At 40.6% G+C, this 24,560-nt stretch overlaps 1 protein-coding gene across 1 annotated transcript in view; it reads left to right on the top strand.

Moving 5' to 3' along the window:
- Positions 1-24,560, top strand: part of sema6bb (sema domain, transmembrane domain (TM), and cytoplasmic domain, (semaphorin) 6Bb) — a 135,868-nt gene that overhangs the window by 92,411 nt on the left and 18,897 nt on the right. The window contains exons 11-16 of the mRNA XM_031318271.2: positions 5,168-5,299; positions 5,823-5,972; positions 7,883-8,062; positions 11,551-11,691; positions 15,629-15,706; positions 20,501-20,559. Coding sequence (XP_031174131.1) covers positions 5,168-5,299; positions 5,823-5,972; positions 7,883-8,062; positions 11,551-11,691; positions 15,629-15,706; positions 20,501-20,559 — 740 coding nt within the window. The remainder of the gene's footprint in view (positions 1-5,167; positions 5,300-5,822; positions 5,973-7,882; positions 8,063-11,550; positions 11,692-15,628; positions 15,707-20,500; positions 20,560-24,560) is intronic.

Consider the following 24,560-nt stretch of genomic DNA (forward strand, 5'->3'; position numbering starts at 1 on the left):
AGAAAGGAGAAGTGGGACAAACATATTTTTGTGAGCTGCACATACTATAAACGTTGGATCCTTTAAATGCAGGAAATATACATTTGTATCTATATTAGGGAGTCACTAATGTTCTGAAGTGATCTAGTGTTGAGTCTTACATTTTCCTAAAACAACTAAGAACACTGTCACAGTGGATCTCATCCCACTCAATTCCCTCTGCTGCAAGTGCAAATAAATACAACCGTTTTCATGATTCCTTTGTCTCTTTTCAGATACAGTTAGAGTAATCTACTAATTGTGCTTTGTTGAAATGCTCAATGAGGGAGATTAATTTACTTGTTAATAGGAACATTGTAGTGTGCATGTTTGTGGGAACATCCTCCAAGTTTCACAGGGATAAACATACTCTTTAAAATAAGGTATTGCTTCTGCATTTTGCTGTCTAAGTGACTGAAATCATTTAAAAAATTCCAGTATACTTTTTCTGTAATGGCCACTTTACACTATCTAATTGGCCCTTACACCACTTACTGTGTCTGGTAGTGCAAGGCATTGAAGCAAACATATAGAAACTTTTACCTTCACTCTGGTCTGGAATCAATACAGTGCCTCACTTAAATGCAGCCAGCATCTTAGCTATCACCTGTCAGTGGTCCCAGGAAATATAAGACAAGACGTGTCTTAAAGCAGTGGGTTCCCAGTAAGAGACAGGAGAGAAAGAGGGGAAGAGAGACAATCAGAGAGTAAATGCGACCGGAGAGAAGACAGAGAGGAGAATGAAGAGGTAGATGGTGAACAAGAGGGGGAGAGATGGATAAAAAAATCTCAAGGACGAGGAAGTCAATAATGGACAACACATGCATCCCTCGCTCTCTCTCACTCTCTCTGAGATCTAAAACTGTTTCATCAGCTGCATCTTATCTGCGTGTTTGGAAGGACTACGCTGCGAGAGGGGGCCACTGCCTGCAGGGACAGATGGATGCTACACACACACACACACACACACACACACACACACACACACACTCCCACTCTCATACACAAACACACACGTGCACAAACACCCTTACAATGGTTCCCAGACAACAGCATTTGCAGCATGCCACCAAGGACAACCAGCTGAACACACACACCCCTGCTTGGGTAAACGGCTACTGGGTCCTATAACTGCCAGCGGAGAGAGAGAGAGAGAGAGAGAGAGAGGTTTAGATGGATGGATAAGGAGACGTATGATGGAGAAAAATGAACACAAAGAGAACGAGAGAATGTGTTAGGTGAGCTGCAAAACTCCTACTGGCCCCGTGTGGCCCACTGCGTCGGACTGGCTAAGTGCTTGCCAGACAAATTGCTTTCACTAGCAGCGTGCAGTGAAAACAGCATGAAGCAGGACCTGGGAGTGAAGGAATAGCTATTCTTTCCTGCCATTTGGCCCTGGGCAGCATATATGGGACTGTATGGGAATAACCGGATGAAGTCAAGGTTTAACTGGGCCCTCCCGGAGTCTCTCTGAAGTTACTCATTTACTCCTGTGCCCACATACTCCAACGATCATTTTACAGCCACAAACTAGCTTCTCAAATGTTATGAAGTTGCATTTTTGCGAGATCCTTCAGTCTCTACTTTCACAGTATAAAATCGCCTCCAGTTGTCGATTCCTTTGTGCATCCACCTCTGAAGCCCCAGGCCCTTCCTCTCGAAGAGGGATGAAAGAAGAGCTTAGATTTCCTACTGAGCATCTCCTGCACTCACACTCCTAATGCTCAAGAGGTCAAGGAGGTGTAGGGAGCAACAGCAAACTCGAAAAAAGGAGAATAAAAATATGAGACCATTGGGGAGAAGAATAGAAAAGAAAGTACGTTTTGCTTTATTTAGCAGCTCGAATAAGTGTGCATATGTCGACAGAACAGCAGCAAGATGTCAAATGGAAGGCTTACTGTCATCATGCTGCACTGGACTGCTAATGAAAAACAAACAATTCTCATTATTTCTTAGCTATTGTTTTGGCGGCTGAAAATGTCTATTGCTGCTGGAGCAGAATGACGTGGGCTCATTAGGTTTAATGGAGCCACGCAGGAATGCAAGGAAAACATCCCATGCAGAGTAAAGTAAATCTAGTGCATCCTGAGAGTGAGAGGCCATGTTTGGTTTTGGTTGTAAAGAATCCCATGTTAAAGGGTCAGACAGCAGGATGTCCCTCTGGGAAAACACGGCAGCGGAGGGGATATGAGGAGGACAAGGAGCAGGAGGAGAACAGGTTTACTGTGCCAGGAGAAGTGTGACACAAGGCAGGAGGCACAGATGTGCAAGCTCGTCACCCCCGGGCCTGTACAGGTAGAGAAGGCAGTGGGATGCATAGTTTAGGTATCTTGCTCAGGCTTGAGAAATGGGTATGGGAAAGGAACACCATGTGTAGTTGACAGCAGAGCCATGTCACAAGGAAAATACAGAGTTGTTACAGAGGTGTTCACTAAAGTCCACATAAGCCTGAATAGTCACAGGGAGGGAGAGAAGAGAATACCCACTGGGACCTGATGTGGAAAGGTCAAGGAAATGAAATGAAAAATGAGGTTGCTTGAATAGAAAAAATGAGAACAGTTGGGAGGTTTGTGGTAGAATAAATGAAAGAAAAGGTATGACTGAATAATATTAGAAATGAAGATAAAGGGTAGAAGTTCAGGAGGTACAGAGAAAAGAGTCTCCTAATTAAGGCCTAAGTTGAAAGGGTTTAATATGAAACCTTTTATGATTTTGATCATAGTTTAGATCTGTACTATATTTTGTACAAAACTGTACATTGGTCTGTTCTAAAGGACATATGATTGGTCAGAAATACCTGGTAACAATCTTCTCATCTAACTCTTGGCAAGAAAACAAATGAGCCTACTTCCCAAAATGTCAAACAATTCCTTTAAAATGTCGGTGGAACCTTGTTCTACTGAACAAACAAAATACATTTTGGGTAGTTTGGAGTAAAGGTCGTAAATTTAGTGCCACACCCATTGCTAAGTTTATTCCATCATGGCAGCCAAACTGTTTATCTGATTTGGCCATAAAAAAAGGTAACATAGTTTATCTGAAACCCCTCTGGATTCATACTAAGTAATCTGGAAATCAAGTCAAGTCAATCAATGAAGTTAACAAACTCAAAAGCCTTGCAAATGATTTAAAAACATATACTTACTGTTGTACTTTCAGAGAATTGGATTCCTTAACCTTTAAATTGAAAAACATTTGAACAAAAATGATACAGCCCCCAAGGGGTTAATTGATGTCATATTTCACAAGGTCTTTATTTTTTTTATGAGTGTACAACATTTGAAGTATCTACAATTCATCAGAGTTAAACCCCTAATTAAAGGATTGGCATTGAAACTTCCCCTGACTCCCACCTTCTCCTCTTTCTTGTCTACCCATACAAGGCTTCATGTGTCCGTGAGGACCGTGTTATTCCAAGCTGTCAGAGAGCTTGTTAAACAGTGAGGAAGTACTTTAGACTCCGCAGCAGTCCTCCCAAACGGACACCCTATGCATCTTGCCTGGACAGCCTGTCACTCAACCCATGTCAAGGAAAGAAGTGAAGGACGGACAAATGCTGATGGACAGGGAGAGATAGAGAGAGGGACAGGCAAAATTTGAAAGTAAACAAAGTAAAGTATTCTCAAGTGTACAAGGCGACTGAGAAAACCATTTAAAATGATTTGTGCACAAGAAAACAACACACATGGACTCATGGAGTAAAAGCAGGAGAGAGTACTACAGAGTGAAAATAAGAATAATTAAGAGAATTCTGAGAGAAAAACAGCCCGGGGCCTTTTGGCTTACTTCTGCTAGACACACAGCCCTACACAGGGCAAACCCAGTGACCTGCAGCGAGAGAGAAAGGTGGTGCGTCGGAGGGAGTGGTGGGATAAGGTAGAGAAAGGAAGCCAAGCTGGCACCAGTGCAGAGCTGGCAAACATGTCACACATAACATCTGGTGCCGCCGGTCCTGAGAGAGACACCGTATCGTCCACAGACATGCCTGCAGCTCCCCCACGCTGGCCGGGGTTGAGTCACATCCCTGCCTATGAATGATAGGTGCTGAGGGAGACGGCATGACCTGATCAAATGGCACATCAGGAGAGCACGGCTCCCTGCTGCAACCGAAATCCAGCCTTTGGGCGCTGCCTTTCCAAACAAACCCTTCTGTGGCTTTCAAAGGGGCACTCAACAGAAACGCCGCTCAGAATTACGAGGGCAGGCTGCACGGGCCCTCATCAAATCACCAGAAAAGAAAGAAAAGAGAGAAAGAAGGCTGGAAACAGATGGGGTATGTGTGGGTTTTTTGTAGCAGCAGGTTGCAGGTGACTCAGTCTCTCAGGTTTTTTCAATGCGTGTGTATCACTAAGGTATTAGCACTTAGTCACTAGCTCTCACACCACACACACCATTAGTCATTGACGAGGACACATTCAGAGCAGAGAGTTAAGTCTCAGCATGAAGCATGGGATGTGTTTTTAAAACTCATTCCTTATCTCATCCTGACACTGTTCTTTATTTATCTGTCTCTGTAGTGCTTCCTCTTGCCAAAAACACAAAAATGTCAGGCTCGATGAAGAGATAGTGTAACTTTGTGAATTTTTTTGTTGTGTGTGTGTGTGGGCTATCGTTATTCTTAAGCAGATGTTCTGTTCCCTGTTGCAGGGTAAATAGTTAAGCAGAACCCCCCCACCACCACCCCTTTAGGAAAGGCAAAATATTCAGTGACTCATTTCCTATTTCGTATTCCAGCCAAGACCTTTTCATGTGTCTAATCTAGCCATTCTTCGCCCACGGAGTTCACAACGTCTGTGATATCCAGTCTTTCTTTCCGTCTCAGTGACAATTTCCGTCAAGTTTTGAACGTCAAAATATGAACAGCCCAAATCCAATTTGTCATCTTCGCTGGAAGCCTGTTCCTGTGCTCACACTAACAATTGACTTTCTACATTTGAAATTCTTTCCTTTCTCCTTCTCTATTTTTCAGTATTATCTACCTTGTCTTTTTTTTTATCCCGACATTTATTCTTTCTGCACCCCTGTCGGAAAGTAAAGCCCACTTGAAACAGGACTGACAGTCATTTTATGTCAGTTCAAAGTGTTTTATCAATTGACCGTCTCTGTCTCAATCTACCTCTGTCTCACCTCTCTGCCTGTGTCTCCATAGTATTCCAGGTTCGGCGGTGTGTGCCTTCGACATGGAGCAGCTGGCTGGGGTGTTCGAAGGGAGGTTCAAAGAGCAGAAATCACCTGAGTCTATTTGGACGCCTGTTCCAGATGAAGTCATCCCGAAGCCAAGGTGCAGATGGCTGTAATCAATTTATGCACCTGTGTTCATGCTGTTATCAGGAAGAAAACTGTATTATGCACCACCTGTATTCAATTCCGTCATAATACTGTTCTATAAAGGTGTGTTTTGCAGGTTGCAGGTTTGATTTCAGTTACAAGGTGAAACAAGTTGATTATACACCCATGTAATGGAGAATTAGGAAGATGCTGCACATGATATTACAGTCTGTAAGAAGTTCAGTAAAATGAAAGTCATGTGGAAGTAGTAAATTTATTTTTCACGAGGACACAAATTGTTCTCTGCCTTGACCTATTGCAACTATCCCATCACTTGCCAAATGTTTCAAATAAGAGGTTGTTTTGACTAAATCAAATCAGTCTCTTGTTGAAAAAGTGCTATATGTCTGAATGTGAGACAATCAGACAGTCTACACTGCTTAATTATATAACTATATCTATGCTGAGGCCTAAAGTAGTCATAAAAGAGCCTCTGTGCCATCTGCTAAACATGTGCTGTAACTTGTTGTCCCCAGACCCGGTGGCTGTGCCGTTCAAGGTTCCAGATTTAATTCCTCAAACGCGTTCCCTGACGAGATGCTCAACTTCGTCAAGACCCATCCTCTGATGGATGAAGCCGTCCCATCACTCGGACAAAGACCCTGGATTGTCAGAACCATGGTCAGGTGAGACTGAGCTCAGATAAGCAGTCAGACACCAAACCCTGTCTCCTGGTGATTATGTTAGGAGACATTTTTAATTAACATATCTGACAAGTTGCAAAATGTTGATATGAAATGTATTTGCAAAACTACATCTATCATCTTTTTTTACACAATACAAAATTCAACTAAAATATAATAAAGGCTTCATTGTTATTTTTTGATTGCTTAATGTTCAGGAAAGAATGCAGTCTTGATTAATTATTGAAAAAGTCAAAAGTGACTTGAAGCGTGAGACAGGGTGTATTTACATATGATACGATACGATAAGATACGATACAACTTTATTGTCAGCCAAGGCTGAAATTCTTTGTGCATCCCTGGGTGGCTCGCATAGAAAAAGGAGGACATACACATACATACAAACATAACGAGATATATGAAACATTACCTTAAATGACATAAACTTCCAAAAACAAAGAAAACGTGTAGGTTCGGACCTCGTCGATCTTGTTGTTCAGGGAGCGTAAGTTGCTGAGAATAATGGATGGAAGCGGTAGTCTTGTATGTCTTCGCCGCAGCCGGTTGCGTATTCCACCTCTCCTGCCTCGTTTCCTGCTCCTGATAGGCCTTCTCAGCTCAGGAGGGATGTTATCCCGAAACATCGGGGGCAATGGAGTTGACAATTTAGGGCGTAGTGCAAGCAGATTGTCCCGACTGTAGCGTGGACTGGGTCAATATAATCCATGGTAAATACATCTTCCAATTTACATACGACCAAACGAGACGAATGACATTTAGACAAGCAACAATCAACTTAATCACACTGATTGACACATAATACAAACATAACACAAGCAAACTAAGCCCAGGGATACGGTTCACAGCCGAGCAGCGCACCAGAAATGCAAACATTATAAACTTTTAACAGAAACCATACTCATATCCTAACTTTGATGCTTTGTATGCCAACCATCCACCCTGACCACCTCCATATGACTTCCATTCAGTTTTAAAACTTTGTTTCCTGCACACAAAAATGTTACCATTGAACATAATCCAGGCAGCAATTAAATTTCCATCAAGACATATTTGGAAAAACAAATTAGTAGTATACAACCATACTTTCTATACAAAAAAGAAGCTGAGTTTTACCTGCCAAACAATGCATGCTGGGAAGTCTGCTAATTATGTTTTAGAAACTTAATTAGATGAGTTTAGTAAACACTGAGCAGTACTGAGTTTATTCAACTCATCATTTCAAGTCACTGTATTAGTTATTAAATTGTCTGAAAATAAGTAATAAGTTGACTTGAAATTAATCAAACGTATATATTTATATTAACTTAAAGATCAAATGTAAGTTCCCACTAAACCCCTGTTTGATGTTTTACAGTGTACAGTAGCAGACAGGGTTGCAGACATACACAGATATATGTAAGCAAACACACACATGGTCTGTCTGTCTGGATTCCTTCTGTTAAACTGGTTGGGTGTTGAAGCCCGTGGTAGCAGGCAAGCAGCTTGTTAAACAAACAGCACAACATGGCTTCTATTCTCGTATACTGGCTCATACACACAGGACTATGTGTAGTTCAGCATCACTCTGCTATTGTTCCAAGACAAGCCCATTTACTTGACTGATATTATTAATGACTGAACGTCTGCCATAATTAGTTTATTATGCAAATTTGATGAGCATTTTCTTCTCTGTGGAATTCATTTCATTTTGCAGTGACTCAAGAGAAAATGGCATATTATGATTTAAATTCACAAGAGTCTGTCTTTTACACCTAAACCAAACCGTTGTAATGCACTTAAATCATAAATTTGCCTCTTGGAGCTACTTGATCATGCTTTTATCTTTTGTGGAAGCAAAGTCCCAAATAAGTCACACAGCTCTATGGCATTAATGCAGTGCTTTGTCTCTCCAGGTACCAGCTGAATAAGATGGTGGTGGATACAGAAGCTGGGCCTTATAGAAACCGAACCGTCCTGTTTCTCGGGTCAAGCAGAGGGACCATCCTCAAGTTCCTCATCATGCCCAACCAGGACAACACCGTCACCAACAGCAACATCTTCCTGGAGGAACTGGAGGGATTCAACCCTGATAAGTAAGACGTTAATGCTTACAGAAAGGAAATAGATGTTTATATTACTATTAAGGTAATCATCATAACCTTTATTTAAGGATCTCGGAAATCATTGAGGTTTCCCTCATTTTCAATGAATGCTGAGATACAAGACACAAAACATAAAGCACAAAAAGTAAATTATACTCAATGAAAACAATCACACATGGTGAAGTGAAGTGATCTGAAATTACAATCTTAAAATGTGCAGGGGTAGGTGAACATTGAAGGTGGTTCCATGCTTTGGTGCATAGAAACTAGTGCTGTCAGTTAAACGCGTTATTAACGGCGTTAACGCAAACCCATTTTAACGGCGTCAATTTTTTTTATCGCAAGATTAACGTTCTTTTTGGCCTAGCAAACTTTGTAGTTTTTTTCACATGTTGTTGCAACAACTAGTAACGTTAGAAAAACTACAACACCACACCGGATCTAGCTAGACTGGAAACAAAACAACAGGCACGCCGCACACACTTGTTTGGGCTTGCGAGCCGGCCAAAGAGTAGTAGGCTAATGTTACGTTTTGAGTGGATAGCGAGCGCGAGACGCCGAAATGGATACCAATACGATTCTGAATGGAAAGTTTACTTTTAAAAAGTTGCCAAATGGTTCCATTGACAAGACCCAAAGTGATCTGTGTGTTTTGTCGTTGTGAACTGAGCTATCATCGCAGCACGTCCAGTCTGAAATACCACTTGATGGCTAAGCACACAGCTGATGCAAATTCTCCGCCCCCTCGTCAAAGCCAGGCAACAATGGATGACTTCAGACAGAAGCACATTTGCACAAAGCAAGATCCACTTTTCCATGTTGATAAGAGCATTAAAATGAGAACAAATAATGGGACAAAAAGAAATCAAGGGACATTTAGAATAGATAAAAATGTGTGATTATTGCGATTAATTGCGAGTTAACTATGACATAATGCGATTAATCGCGATTAAATATTTTAATCGTTTGACAGCACTAATAGAAACTAAAAGCAGATTTACCAAACTCAGAGTTAACCTGTACGACATGAAGCATATGGCAATGTTAAAGCTCATCAACACATATCTACAGTAGTTTGTTTAATCTGTAAGAAAAAACTATGTGTACATTATTTTCAGTAACTTAAGCTCTTAAGCTTTAGCTGATTTTTTTTTTACCATTGTTTATAACCAGGCTAGCTCTTTCCCCCTGTTTCCAGTCTTTATGCTAAGCTAAGCTTATTGGCTGCTGGCGTTAGCACATATATTTACTGTACAGACATGAGAGTGGTGTCAATCTTCTCATCTAACTCTCGACAAGAAAACAAACAAGCGTATTTCCCAAAATGCCAAATCACTCCTTTACGGCACAAACCTGTGCAGTTAGAGAGCTTGATGTAAAATACCGCAAGACATAAACAGCAGTGGAGGTGAGGAAAGGGTTAAGTGACATCTGGGGTTGATGTATACACAGTGAGGAGAGCTGGTGGTGTGATACGCCTAGAAAAAGAGTCACAAGGAAAGAAAAAAAAGGCATGACATGTCCCCGAAACATAATGTGTCCTGACTTATGCAGAAAGCCTCACCTATTCTTCGAGAGATACACATAATTGTGCAGGAGCTGAGCCGATGTAACCCCCATGCACAGAATACAAATAGGGCAAAACAGAAAAGAATATGATTAAAGGCTAATATTTATTATCAGGAAATCTGAACATCTTCTAATGAGGTTGAGGACATACTGTATAACGGCATTACGGGGGAAACATCAGAAAGTAATGAAATGATGATAAAATCACATTATCCTTAATCTTGACCAAAATTACATACTGTCAGGAAAAATGACCTCTTATCTTTTAAGCTGAATCATATTTAATATCTGGAGCTTAACAAAAGATTGGACTGGGCTTCTTGTCCCTTTCTAATTAGCATTTTGTATGAGGCAGGCAGCTTTGAGGTTTCATTGGATGCCCATCACTACGTAATGAACACTGGGTACAATGCCTTTTTCAATCTTCATTTTTGCTTTTGTTCCCTCTTGAGATGCAGCGTTCCACATGGTGGATGGCTGCAGGCTGAGGGGGAAGACGATTTTCACACAGATGTAGGCAGATTTGGCTGGTGATTATCTTTCACCAAGGCTAATTAGAGGCATTTAAAAAGAAAGAACATGTTTCTAAACGCAGGCTTTCTGTCGTGGTAATTGTGCTCCTGATATATATATACTATTTCTCCTGCAATAAGAGGAAACAAAACGATTATTTCTCAAAGCAACTGGCTGGAAACACACTTTCTTCCTACAGTGGAGTCCAATCTACTTGTACTGTTCTTATTTAGTAATCAACATCCTTCCTTTCCCAACCCCTCCAAAATATGCTCGCTAATTTGTGTCTCAGCTTATTGGTACTGCTTCAGGCTTGACAAAATGAGGGATAGTGATGGCAAGTGAAATGAGGGGACTGTGTGATGGATGAGCTGCTGTGGACTGGAGCCAGTGTGTGAGGGATAATTTGGTGTGCATGGTGAGCCCACCAGGAGGTCAGTGACAGTCACACAGCTATAACAGCAGGCACCCAGCTAATCAGGAGACAGAGCACAGCCACATCACTTTTTCTTTTATTTTATGCTCCAGGCCAGGCCACCTCCAACCTCACCTTACATACACAGACAAAGAGATGCCTTGTGCCCTGTAATAAACCCCAGGGTACACAGGAGCAGGGTCATCTTTTAGGAAGTCAGCAAAGGAATAAATCACTGCTCTGTGATTGGCCGGTTGCCATAATGGACCAGGAAATAAGAGAGATGCAACACTAATAGAGCCTGTATCTTCTTCTATTTTCTCCCCTCCATCTGATCCTGGCTCTGCACCTAGTATTTTCTTTTCATTTTTCTCCCGCCGTTGTTTCTTTGCCTTTTTCCTGCATTTGTTAGCTGTTTATTCTATTTTTTCCACTTTCCCCAACATCTGCTCCCCCTCCTTTTCCCTGCTTTTCATAATATTCTCTGTGAAGAATGACTCACAGCTTGGCCTTAGCAGAATGATAGATTCTTCTTAATGACTGTGGGTCCGCTGCAATGTTATTACCATAAACCATCCAGATACAACTGATGCATGAGTGCACATGTGCATAAAAAGGTATAAATCCGCTGCACGGAGGTAGGTCGGTGCCAGCTATCGTAGCTCTAAGTGCCAATTAGAAGTGATTCAGCTCCTGGCTGCTGTTTTTTGATGGCCATCTGACCTCTCGAACCTCTACAATCAGCACAGTGCATATTTGGATTGACACTGTAAAATCTGGCTACATGGCTACCTCTCATCTCTTTCACTTTTTATTATGGCTTTTATTTATAGATCTGTTTGTGTTTGGCTGTTTCACATTGAGTCATGAGAAATGTTTTTTTTCCTGCTGCAAAGCTCAGTGAAGTCAGAGGTTTAATGTGCAGTCTCGGTCGGGTAATTGAAATTGCCTAATGCATTTTTGCATTTTGTGTGTGTTGCAGGTGTGCGGAAGACTCTCTGCAGGCCAGGCAGCTGTTGTCTCTGACTCTGGACCGGGCCAGCCACACTCTGCTCCTCGCCTTCCCCTCCTGTGTGGTCAGAGTACCAGTGGCACGATGCCAGCTCTACTCCCGGTGCATGAAGTAAGTGTGCACCAAACGCTCAAACATAAAAGGGCAGCGGGCAGCATAACAAGAAGTGAGGTGATCATTCAAGAACCATCTGGCTTTCACAAGTGTCCTTGAGTATAACACTGTGATCCTCTGCCAGCTCCAGGGTTGCTGCTCTGTAGCTGACCTGAATTTTCCTGCAATAATAACCAAACTACAACTTAATAACAACTATCACTGTACCCTTGAGTGTGTGCTAATCTGTTAAATGCTGCATAATACTGAAATGCAGGCAAAATACAAAAAATGCGCCAGTAAATTGGAAGAAACTCTAATAAAAGCTGTTAGTGTAATACTTCACCATAAAATATAATGCTGTGTTATTACCTTTGCCTGTAATTTTAACTTGACCATATATGTACCATCACTTTAATGGATAACTAGAAAAGTGCAGTCAGTAGAGTGCAGATCTCCCCAGGTGTGTGCACATTGCCATCATGTTGACCAAAAAGTTGCTCGGTGTATCGCCACCAAAAGTGATGAGTTAAATAAAAGATAAAGGCATTTCAGCAGTTGGCTGACATAATTGAATGTTTAAAGTGACCACTGCTGTAATGTTTCTTTGATTGAATGAATACAAACCACAATTGTATAACCTTGGTGTGCAAATCTGGACAGGAACAATTCCTTAACACCAGCGATGTAAAATGTCAATTTCAAATGCTCGAGGATGCGCTGCCCCGCAACACTTCATGCCACTGTCCTACTTCCAGCCTCGCCACCCCTTTTTTCACTCGCTCCCTGCTTGTACATCCCAGCTGCCAAAGCAGCTCTACAGTCAAGATGGCGAAAACAGGGATTCATTGATTTCGTATTGTGCCTAATTTTAGTGAAACCTCGGGTATAGAATAAATCTGCAGATGCTCCGGTTCAAAATTATACCAAACTGTCAGTTTTTGAGCCACGACAAAGGCCAAAATGTGGCCTGCAACAGACTGGGTAAGGCTTGTTTTTGGCCTAGCCGATTTCTGGAAACCTTGCGGCCGGTTAAGACGAGTGAGGAGTCAGCAGTCAGTGGCAGTATGAAACAGGGCAGTCAATTCAAATTCAAAAATTGTCAATCACCGCAACTACAAGAGATCCTTAAGCATACAGTCATACATGTGCACAAAAAATATGAGGCTGATGGGTCCTGTAGTATGCAAGATTAGCTGTGGACAGACACGCACGCACCGAGCATTCACACACACAACCGAAGACATGATCCCAATAACAAATGATAATAATATACAGTAATGAAGCTTACAAGAACAGTAAGCATGTAGCAAAACCATATAATTGTTGAATAATAGTAGTACATCATAATTTACAGTGTAGTACAGTATAAGGCATAATCAGTAGTCAATGTGTGAATTATTATTATTATTTAGCAGCTAATTTATTTTGTAGAAAGATTGTACAGTATTTCATCACTTTTTCCAGCAGTTATAAGATAATAAGAAGCTCCAGTGAAGTTTTTGTTGTTCTGGCAGTTTGCCATTATGAATGTGTTCAAGATTTCTTAGTCACACTTCGGTAGCTGCAGGTCTACTTTTTAACCTTCGAAGAGTGTTTGTTTGTGAGTGCTTCCTTTCCACACAGCTTTCAGTCTACATGGCTGTCTTTTTTTCAAATACATCTTTTATAATTCAACATTTTACAGTCTGCTTTCCAATGCATGCAGTTGCAGATTGACCTTTTAACCTCATTTAACCCCGCGTGCAGACCTGTCACAAAGTCATATTGTGCAGCAAGCCCCCAGTACGTTATTAAAGGACCATATCAGAGGTTTTGCATATTATCGGTCAACAACAAATAATCTCTTTTAGGCTACCTGACATCCCTACCATCCATTTTTTTCAAAATATTTCACCGGTTTTTATGTTGATTCCCTTTTATGTGTACAGTAATTTCTATTCATGACACTAGTGTGTTATAAAAATGTACTTACAGAGAGTTGAATTTGTCTTGAGATTGGTAATCCTCAACAGTGAACATCTCTGGCTTTGTGTTTTGTTCTGTTTTTTTGCATACTAACATCTGATGTTTAAGAGATGGAGTTGAAATATATATATAATTTATGAGCCATGTATTCTGAAAATCAAACCCTGGAGACAAACCGCAAGCCACATGGAAATTGTGAAACCGTTGTGATAAAAACTTGGTGATTTCCTGCATATAAAAGGTTGCTGTTACAGATAATTCTCAAATCCCAAAACGTTTCAATTTCCTAGACCTAGTTTTAGGAAAACAATCTTTTACCAAACTTCTATCTGCATCCCCATCCTCTCGTAAGCAATTAACTTTCTCACTTCATTCCGAGAACTACTTTATGACCAAGGCTAAGGCCTAGCTGTGAGTCATACCTCTAATTAAATAACAAGAAAGCATTTGAAATAAAATCTGTTTCTGCTTTCAACTACATTACATACAGCCTGGCCAATATTGAAGTAGATCACAAAATATTCACTGTGATGAATAACAAGTTTCAAGTCTTAAGAAGTTGGAAATAAATGGAAATTAATAGCTTTCTGAAAAATCAATATAAGATAGATAGATAGCCTTTATTGTCATAGTACATGGAATCATTCAGTGAGTAGAAAGTGCAAAACTAATAAAAATAAAAACAAAACAAGACATATCATACATTCAGGGCATAACAAATAAATAAATAAATAAATAGGAATTGCACATGAAAGGGGGCCAGTGATAAGATAAAGTAGCAAAGTGAATTTTACATTCAAATATTTTTCATCTTTGTAAGCTTTGGTTATTTACAGGAATTTAGAGTTCTGATGGCCCCTCAAGGGGAAGAAAATGTTTTTTAATCTGTTTGCTGGGCTCTTTATGCACCTGTACCGCCTGGCATAGGGCAGGAGGTTGAACAAGTGCTGTCCAGGGTGAGAAGGGTCTTTAAATATATGCCTTGCCTGCTGAGACACAGAGAGCTGGAGATGTCCTCCATGGAGTGCAGTGTAGAGCTTTCCTGTCTGCCACTGAGCAGTACCACACCGTCATACAGTATGTCAGTGTACTATCAATGCTAGAGTGGTAGAAGGACACCAAAAGCTTCCTCTCAACGTGGTACCTCCGCAGCACATTCAGTAAATGTAGTCTCTGCTAGGCCTTTTTTACCACGCTGTTGTGTTGGCAGACCCAGAGAGAGCCTCCACAATGTGGGTTTCCAGGAATTTGAAGGAGGAGACCCTCTCGACACTCAACATGATTTGTAGTTGATGGGCTCAGATTTTCAAAAATAATCAATGTGACGAGACATCCTGACTTTGGGTTCTGAGTATGACCTCAGTCCAAACTAAATGACTAATCGAATAATCAAAACATAATCCCTAAATTAATCAATAATGAAAATAGAGCTGCAAAGATTAATCGATTAATCGATTAGTTGTCAACTCTTAAATTAATCGCCAACTATTTTGATTATCGATTAGTCGGTTTGAGTCATTTTTTTTAAGACAAAAGTAAAAATTCTTTGATTCCAGCTTCTAAAATGTGAATATTTTCTAGTTTCTTCTCTCCTCTGTGACAGTAAACTGATTATCTTTGAGTTGTGGACAAAACAAGACATTTGAGGACGTCATCTTGGGCTTTTGGGAAACACTGATCCACATTTTTCACCATTTTCTGACATTTTACAGACCAAACAACTAATCGAAATAATCGAGAAAATAATCAACAGATTAATCGACTATGAAAATAATCGTTAGTTGCAGCCCTAAATGAAAATAATAAGTTAGTCGCAGCCCTTACGTCATGTGTGAAATTGGGGAAGTGCCCCTTTGCATTGTAGTCAAGATAAAGCAAATCAGTATTTAACATTTACAGTTTACATTTATAGTATCTACATACTGTACAGGGAATGTAAAGTGAAATAGAGGTTCAGAATTAAGTGATTTTTTTTGTGTCTCTGCAGGAACTGTATCGCCTCCAGGGATCCTTACTGTGGCTGGACCAGAGGAAGCACCTGCTCTTTCCTCAGACCTGGGACCAGGTATGACACCTCTCCATTCGTATGTATATACAGTACATCACCACAACACGCACACCGTCGTAAATACAGTACCTGCCCTGGATCAAAATACACACTCTGTCGGGTCTTTCTTTGAGTCTGTCTTGAGTTTTACCACCTTTCTTTATTCCCCCTCTCCTCGATCCAACAGTTTATTTCTTTTGTTTTGTTTTGATTTGATTTATTTCTACTTTTATCATTCTTCTCAAGGTTATTTTTCTGACAGCACACCTATCAGACCACCCGTAGATACGTCCCATATATTATTTTTCTGGTCTGGAAGTCCTCGGTTCTGTCTGCAACTACTTGAGTAACATCTGTGCCCTCTAAGTAGCCTGTCTGCTCTTTGTACATTATTGATTCAAGATGTCTGCTGCCGCTGTTAAACCATTCTATGTTCTTTCACTTTGCTTGTTATCAAGTGGCAGCCATATAACACTGTGTAGGTGTGTGAGGGAGGGCAGAGTTTTTGTGTCTGTGTTGTGGAAAACTGTCTGTGTTATGCAGATGTACTCAGAGTGTGTTGTCTGAATGTGAGAGAGAGAGAGAGAGAGTGAGAGTGAGTAAGTGAGTGAGTGAGTGAGTGTGTGTGTGTGTGTGTGTGTGTGTGTGTGTGTGTGTGTGTGTGTGTGTGTGTGTGTGTGTGTGTTTTGTGTTTGTGTGACCTCTCTCTTTCTCCTGCTACTGAAACGTGGCGGTTTGTCTTGACAGCTCACCTCCAGTTGTGGCCGCCTCCCTCCAGTGAAATCAAATCTTTAGTTAGTCAGGCTGCTTATTGAATTAGGCCTTCAAAACACAGGTGTAGTGCCAGCAGAACAGACAACATGCGCCTTTAGACCACCTCGGGCTGCCTGCTTATACTATTAAAGGCCTCTGTGTTGGTCTTGATTCGATTTACCAAGGACGGTCAACTCGGCAATCGATTTTGCATTAAGTTACTGTGGATTTCCTCTTTGTGGACTAAATGCAACCTCTCTTTTCAAGATGACGCCAGAGGAGAGCTCATCAGTTGATGGTATATAACATTAGATTGTAATTTGGGCAGTTTCCGAGGAAAGTTTTGTGTTCTTCATGAAAATAGTTGTCCCAGAGTGATGTTATTGTACTGCTTAACAAGGTGATACAAAGAATTTCTCACCTTCGTTTGCTTCTGCCAGTAAGAATATTGTGACAAATCAACTGTTTATCCGTTACTTTTAGTAAGTGTTTCAACTTCTCTGCTCATTTAACTATTCACTCTCTCTTAATTGCAACATGTAATCAAACCGTAATTTCAATTTTTATCAGTATCAATATCAATATTTTCATATACGTACAACTGCAGTTAAAGTAAGTAACCTCTGGGGTACAAGTACTCCTGTTTGGGACTCATTGCGGTAAACACTCAAGCATCCAACATGAATACACATATGGTCTTTAAATATAGATCCAGTGTACCTGGGAGAAAGTGCTGGTGAGAAAAACACTGTCAAAAAAACAACACAGACCCACAAAGCTAATGTATACAAGGTAAATGACCCACAGAGTGTGAGAGGCAGCCAACTGAACAAAAAACATTATTCTTTATTAAGGTGACAATCCACTGTTGGTTCACAGTTGGATTCATTTGTCACAGTGATTTCTAGGTATTAAAAGCAGGGATGTTGGCTGCGCTGCTGCCTGAGCCTTTAGCTAATTTCAGAATACTGACTGCTTTTTTTGTGCTGTGGTTCTTCTAAGGTTGTTTGTAGGCCAAATAGTGATTCAGTGTAACAGCACTATTCGTGGAACCATCCAGAGCTTTAATTCTATGTAAAGATTTTCCTTTTTAATCCAAAGTGTCATCAGTGGTTTTGACTGACTTGTTACCACAAATGATCAAGCAAAGCTGGCTATATCTATCCATATTATTGCAGAGGTAACTCTTCCACTCTAAATTACACTGGTTGAGGCGGCTAATAGGGTCTTTTACTCCAGTTAAAGAACAGGCTCCAGAGAAGGGATATTCTTCAAATAGTTTATTCAACTTATGCCCAGCTCAGTCTGGTAGGTATACTCCATATGGGGTTTTGTATGCATGAGGGTACGTGTGATTTGTTGATAAACCGATATGGATGCATTCAAAATATATGTCATACCCTAAAGGCTTGTAACTTTGAATAAGCTCCCATAAGCTTCCATAAATGTTCCTCGAATTATTACATAGACTTGCATCAAGTCACCTGAGTCTCAGTCAATTAAAAAAAAAAAAAAAAAAAATATATATATATATATATATATATGCATGCCCTGGTAACATCAACTTATAGATCATGCATTAAAGTCAACAGATTTTTATTTTTGTGTGGATAAGACAAACGAGATATAACGTCTTAATTAGTGACCTTTTAGAGGTGCTGGTTGTTTGGACAGAGTCAGGCTAGCTGTCTTTATGCTAAGCTAAACATTTCCTGGCTCTTGCTACATACAGTGTTTACTGCACAGAGATGAGAGTGGTGTTGATCTTCTTGTCTTACTATGGGCAAGAAAACAAACTATAAAATTGGTGAATAATTCCTTTAATACATTATTTTGGGGTGGAAGCGGTCTTTTTCAGTGTGAATAGCTTTTAAGGCACAAAAGTACCCCTATGTTAGTTAGACATGGTCATTATGTATACTGTAGACCTGATTAGTGTGTGTGTGTGTGTGTGCGTGCGTGCGTGCGTGCGTGTAAAGGTTTCAAACATTGAAATTAGAATGAAAACCTTGTGTGGGTCTGGTTTTGGTAAATTAATTGGAAATATGTTACATTATGGAACAATGATTGTAATATATACATTGTTGTGTTATATCACTTAGTTACAGTTATTTCCAGTCACATGTCTGTCATTGTAAATGTACTCAATGACTTCTTGAGGCTTATACATGTGTGCGCTCAAACACGACAGACAGACACACACACACACACACACAGACACACACACACACACACACACACACACACACACACACACACACACACACACAAACATAGCCTGTCTTTTGCAACTTGGTGCTGTTTTCCCTGATATAAGCCATGATTAAGAGCAGTTGTGTTTTTCTTGTGAGCACCTGGTCTCTGTGCTGTTCTCATTTCCTCTCTGCTTCCTCACCTCATCATATGTTTTTGTCCTTTAAGTTTTCCATGCTCCCCTGTTTCCCGAATGGGAAATGAGTTTTAAAGCACGAGGATAGAGTTGTAGAAATAAGATATGTGGTAATTTCTCTAAAATATGAGTAAAGTTTGAGGTTTTGTTGAACATTTACTTTCATGACAAGTTACCTTTTCATAAAGGTATAATAGTGTTTTTCATGAAACTGATATGATGATCTTATGATAACAACATCCATATAAATGACTAAAACAGTTTTTCCTACTCTCACTCCCTAATAGAGCTCAACAGTCCCGCCCCTCCTCCGAGAAGTAAATCCCATTCATTTCTCCCATTGACGTCTGGAAAAAGCTGTATATAAAGAGTTTTAGACCATGCCTTAGGCTAACCAGCTACGACGTGACTCATAAGCATAAAACATATCATTTCGAGTGAAAAAACGAACAGAAAATCCAAAAAAAGTCAAAGGTACAAGACTGTACATATTTTCATTATCGAGTGAAGGAACTACTCATCCCATAAATCATCGCGCACCACTGAATAAAGGAAGTTAACGTTAGTTTATCTAACAGCTAACTCAGCTAATCGCTAGCTGAGACAGCATGTAATAACTTTAAAAGACCCTCAAAATAAAACCTGAAAATAACCGTTAAAATATATAACAGCTGTTACGTCAGCTGTAGCCTGCTTTTCCCAGTGTTTAGTTTGAGTTAATGTTATTTTAGACTGAATCAAGCTGTCGGCTAGCGGTTAGCCGAATTAGCTGTTAGCTAAACTAACGTTAGCTTCCCGGTGGAGGCTAACGGCAGAAGCGTGGAACAGATCGTGATTCGTGCAGTGTCGTAAATCCTTGTAAAACAGGATTATCATCTTGGGCATGCACATGACGGATCATGCAGGCAGCACAGATCAGGTACTGACACCCCCTCTTCTCACCAGCATGAGTTCCACCAATCAGAGGCATCACTGTGTGATTGTGGGATTGTTCAGGATTGTGGGTAATGAAGTACTTATCCAAGACATTGTGAATAAAAGACATTTATCTCAAAACAAGGTTGGTGCCCCATGAACTTTTGGCATCTATATGAGCATATATATACAATCGCTCGTCATGTCGTAGCTGGTTTTAAGTCTACCATCGACGGTTACGATTTTATGGCTTATACTCCAATTGTCAATGGAGAAATTGCATTGTATTTTTACTTCCGAAACCAGCTGTGGGCGGGACTGTTGAGCTCTATACATGAAGATAGAGAGTGTATATTTATGCCACAGATATTTGACTTGAAGACAAGTATGCTGACCTACAAATATTTGTAATTCAGTGCATTAATTAGCTTAATTAATGACCCTGCAGGCATAAGTGATTATCTTTAAATTAAAATGGTGATTATTGCAGGATATTAGACCACTTAAGGGCCTTTTGAGTTCTTTTGCTGTTTGAATGTTTTTTTCTCTCTCTCACTTTTGTCACAATAAAAACAAAGATTTCTACAAAGTGTATAAAGAAGCTTGTAGAGATATACTCTCCCTTGTGACTTGTCCTCTGCTGTAACATTGAGATAGTTTTCCTTTATCAGAGTGGATCTGTGCTGTGTGTCAGTGGCCGAGCTGCTGTGCCTTTGTGTCCTCTGATTAATGACTGTGTCTCTTCTCCTCTGCAGACTGCCGTTCGAGCAAGATGTTGAACAAGGAAACGTGGCCCACTTGGGTGACTGTGACGGTAAGAGGAGTGATTCTCAGTGTGTGTGTGTGTGTGTGTGTGTGTGTGTGTGTGTGTGTGTGTGTGTGTGTGTTCGTGCGAGTGTGTGCCCAAGTGTTAAAGCTAATAGCTTGTCTTGTCTTCGCCCAGATCCTTACATAACTTGTGTATATGCAGGGTAAACAACAATACAGTAAAAGGAGAAGAAGAGCCTGGTAGTTTCAGTTTAACCAGAGGAAATCCGCAAATAAACAAGAGACAAGTCCCAATCCTCCTCAGTGCTCTGTAGTTTCTCACTTCTCCCTTGAGTAACCACCAAAATCCAACATGAAGACAGTCGGCTAGACTCGTTTTTGTCTCCGAGCTGGCAAGAAAATCCCTGTGTATGTTTTAGCTAACTTTGTTCTCCTCACTGTTTACTCTGTCCTAACTTGTATACTATCTTTGCTTTGGTCTGGTAGGTTTTGTTGCATATACATGTGGTTAATTATATTCCACTTTAGCTTGAATTCCCCTTGAAGTTTTCCTTTTTTTTTGCCTCCCTCCATATCAACATGAAGTATTATGAATAGAAGTGGTACACAGCAAAGCGAAATCTCTCTTCTAGATACGCAGAGGTTTTGGATACTCCCATGACGCCCCTTCTCTTTGATCTGAGCGCAAATTCCAATGCATGCAAATTAATCCTTTGCTTCTGAAAGTTCGCTGAGTTCATGTGCCGTGCTCCCTGAGAAAAGAACAGATAAATATTGCATAATCGGAACCCGCGAACAACTCTAATCCTGTTTCAGATAGGTGCCCTGTTTGATGCTGCTCTCTCACTTCAGGTCCTGTGACCGCCAAAGCCACAGGGGAGGGAGTAACTCATGGCTGATGCTCACTCTATGCATGGTGAAGTTAAGATTTGTCTTCATTGAGCATGTGTAGCCCCTTATAGAACATGTGGGGGTCCTTATTCAAGCTGTTGGTCCAGCTCCTAAACAAAACCCCATGATCTTCCAAAGGGGTTATTATATTTCAAACAGTTCATGTTGTGCATGCATCCTGCTTTTCATCCCTGCAAGTAGTGTTTGTAAAATAACATAAACAAGGAGAAAAATCTGAGATATTTCCTCTCCACAAGGGCACTACAGTACACTCCAGCAAATACACTGTGTTGTGCAGGAAGCTTGTGATTAAAAATACAACTTTTAGGATCATTACTCTACTTCTGTACAACACCAGCGGGAGAGAGATGAACATAATTACTCTTGCTCAGTGCTAATGGAGTGTTTTACAAGCTCTAGTATTGGACCCTCTTCTTGTACTTGTTATATCTTAACCTCTGGTGCAAGGTCTCCGGGTCAGAGAGAGTAATGACACTGATACTGTGGTGTAGAACTAATTTCCACTCACTGCACACTGTTGATCTTTACAGCACTTTTTTTTCAGAATGGGCTTTAAGATGTATACTACCCTTAAAGGGGTGCTACAGTATTTAATGTTACATGTCTATAAAGTTGGGGGACTTTGGTCAAATCAAACCCACAGTGGCAGAGCTGTCCTGACTTTTAGTCCTTAGCCAATGAGAGTACCTAGTCACCTAACATACTGTCTGTTATTTCCTGCATTTGTATGCCTTGCTGCATGCACCTGGAACCTTGTGTCAGGTGGAATAGGAAACTGAGCGTTGTGGCACTTATTCTGGATGGCTTCTCCCTAATCTAAATTCACAAAATAACTTATAAATAAATGAAGCTGCCTTCAAGTGCAGTTGGAAATGTTGAGATCTATAAACGATGTGACAGAAAACAGTAATTTTGAAAATGAAGTCTACTTGTGCTACATTGGGTGGGGGGGAAAGAGGACTTCACACGAATGGGCCATTTCAGTGACACTCCCACCGCCACACAACCCTGCAGCAAATCGCCGGATCGCTGTTTCCTGGTCTGAACGGGCCCTTGAACTGGCCACAAATATTAACATAAAAAAAAAAATCAGTTGCACAGAGATGAAAGTGTGCAGTGCCCTGATGGCTGCTCCTCTTGGACCGGTGTCGGATAGAGATGTACTGTCCTGCTCTCTGGCCCTGCCTTTGAGGAATTTCTGAGTTCTGAGGCTGGTTCACTCCTGCATCTAAACCAGTTATGAAATATGCCCGAGCTGAACTCAGTTGACGGAGTTGAGCTCTGTTGTCGCTTGATGAACGAGAGAGCTGCTTGGTTGGCAAGGCAGGAATGAGGCAGCATCTATCTGACGGCTGCCACCAACACTTAGACAGCACTTTGTCTCAGATGTTGTGATGAACTCATATCTCTTTTTCTTTTTTTTTGACACTTTCATTGTCTCTGATATGGATGCTTTCCTCAGTGTTTCCTGTTCCTAGTAACACTGAGTCCATATTTCTTTGTCTTCCTGTAAGACAAAGATTCTTCCAGCCATCTGCAAATGCAATATTTGGTTAGAGGAAGACAGAGAGGCACAGCCTGAGCTTGTTATGACAAACTGTCACTGACACCGTAAAGACTTTGATAGACCTCTATATGTGTCCGTCAGCATCTTTCTCTGTGCTTCTCACCACGTGCCTCATTCTTCACATACACAGGACACATACTGTACATACATCTGTGTACTTACAAACACACAGACGCTCACACACACACCAACACAAACTCTTCAGGGACCTGAATTGGTGAAATAGACAGAAGGCTTTTGGTTGCTGAATATTTCATATCTCTATATTGGACTCATTTCACCTGTCTGTATCTTGACGCAGTAGATGTGAGGTGAGATTATAGTCTGGCCTCTCTTTGGGGAAATTCTGAAATCTCATTTTCACCCTCCCTTTGCTTACTTCATTCCTCGAATAAGAAGTTCCTTTTTGCAGCTGCCTGTCAAACTAAATTTTCCGTTTCTGGCCTCCAGCCACGATCAAAGTTCACACTTTCTCACATCTTCAGCAGTCAGTAATCCTTAAAAAACTGCTTTTTTAATCATGCTTTTTTTCATGTTGTTCAGTTCAGTTCAGTTCAATTTTATTTATATAGCACGTTTAAAAACAACCATAGTTGACCAAAGTGCTTAACAAGGTCCAAAATCAAAGAGATAATATACACAAACAATACACAACATACAATACAAAATAACCAACAGTAGAAAAAAAGGTCAAGATATCAAAGCTCAACTTGATTTGAAAGCCAATGTATAGTAATGGGTCTTAAGCAAGGACTTGAATGTTGTGGTTAGATGAGGTAGCAGAGGGGTCGGGGTGACTCAGTGGGTTAAAGATTACAGGACAGCAAAGAAGAAAAAGCATTGATCTTATACATGAATTAATAGTATTTCTTTCTATTTCTATTATTTACCTCAAATAAAACAACTCCTCTTTGGTAGAACTACTGATAACTCATACATGTATACAATGTGTGATGAGGGGTTGCAAAAGGAACTATTTTTTTAATCATTTTATAGAATCACAAACCAAAAAGATTGAGAGAAATACACATTTTCTCAATACTGCTAGTGGTGTCTTGCCACAAAAGCATTTTGTTGTATTTGCCCTGGTTTTGAGGGACTATTTCTTGAGTATAAAGTAGTTCCAGTGAAACATTTTCCAAAGAAATTGTTTCAGGTAAGTTGACAATGGTTCTACGACTGAAATGTTGTATATATGTAATAAGTTGATCCTTTTTTATGTCTGAGCCTCTTTTGAAAAAGTGGCCATGTAAGTGAGGAAGAAGTTGTCAGCAATGTGGGTGAACTGGCCCTTTAAGGTTGAGGTTAGGCTGGTTGTATTCATATTTTTAAAGAGGTAGTTATGCTAGTTTTGGCTTTGAAGCTCGTCTGAAAAAGAACTTATTGTGCCATAGTCTCTGCTGCTCTGCTGCTCCGTTGCCTCCCCTCTCCCCCATGTAACACCCAGTCAGCGTTACACTGACTTCAGAGCAGCCTTGTCGTCAGACCTCAAAGGGAGATGGATGGACGGCCTTACTTAGAGCCCGGCTAACTGCCTCCCCTTTCTCCTTAGGCAGAGAGAAGCGGCT

This window comes from Sander lucioperca, chromosome 11, assembly GCF_008315115.2.
Source record: "Sander lucioperca isolate FBNREF2018 chromosome 11, SLUC_FBN_1.2, whole genome shotgun sequence".
Lineage (NCBI taxonomy): Eukaryota > Metazoa > Chordata > Actinopteri > Perciformes > Percidae > Sander > Sander lucioperca.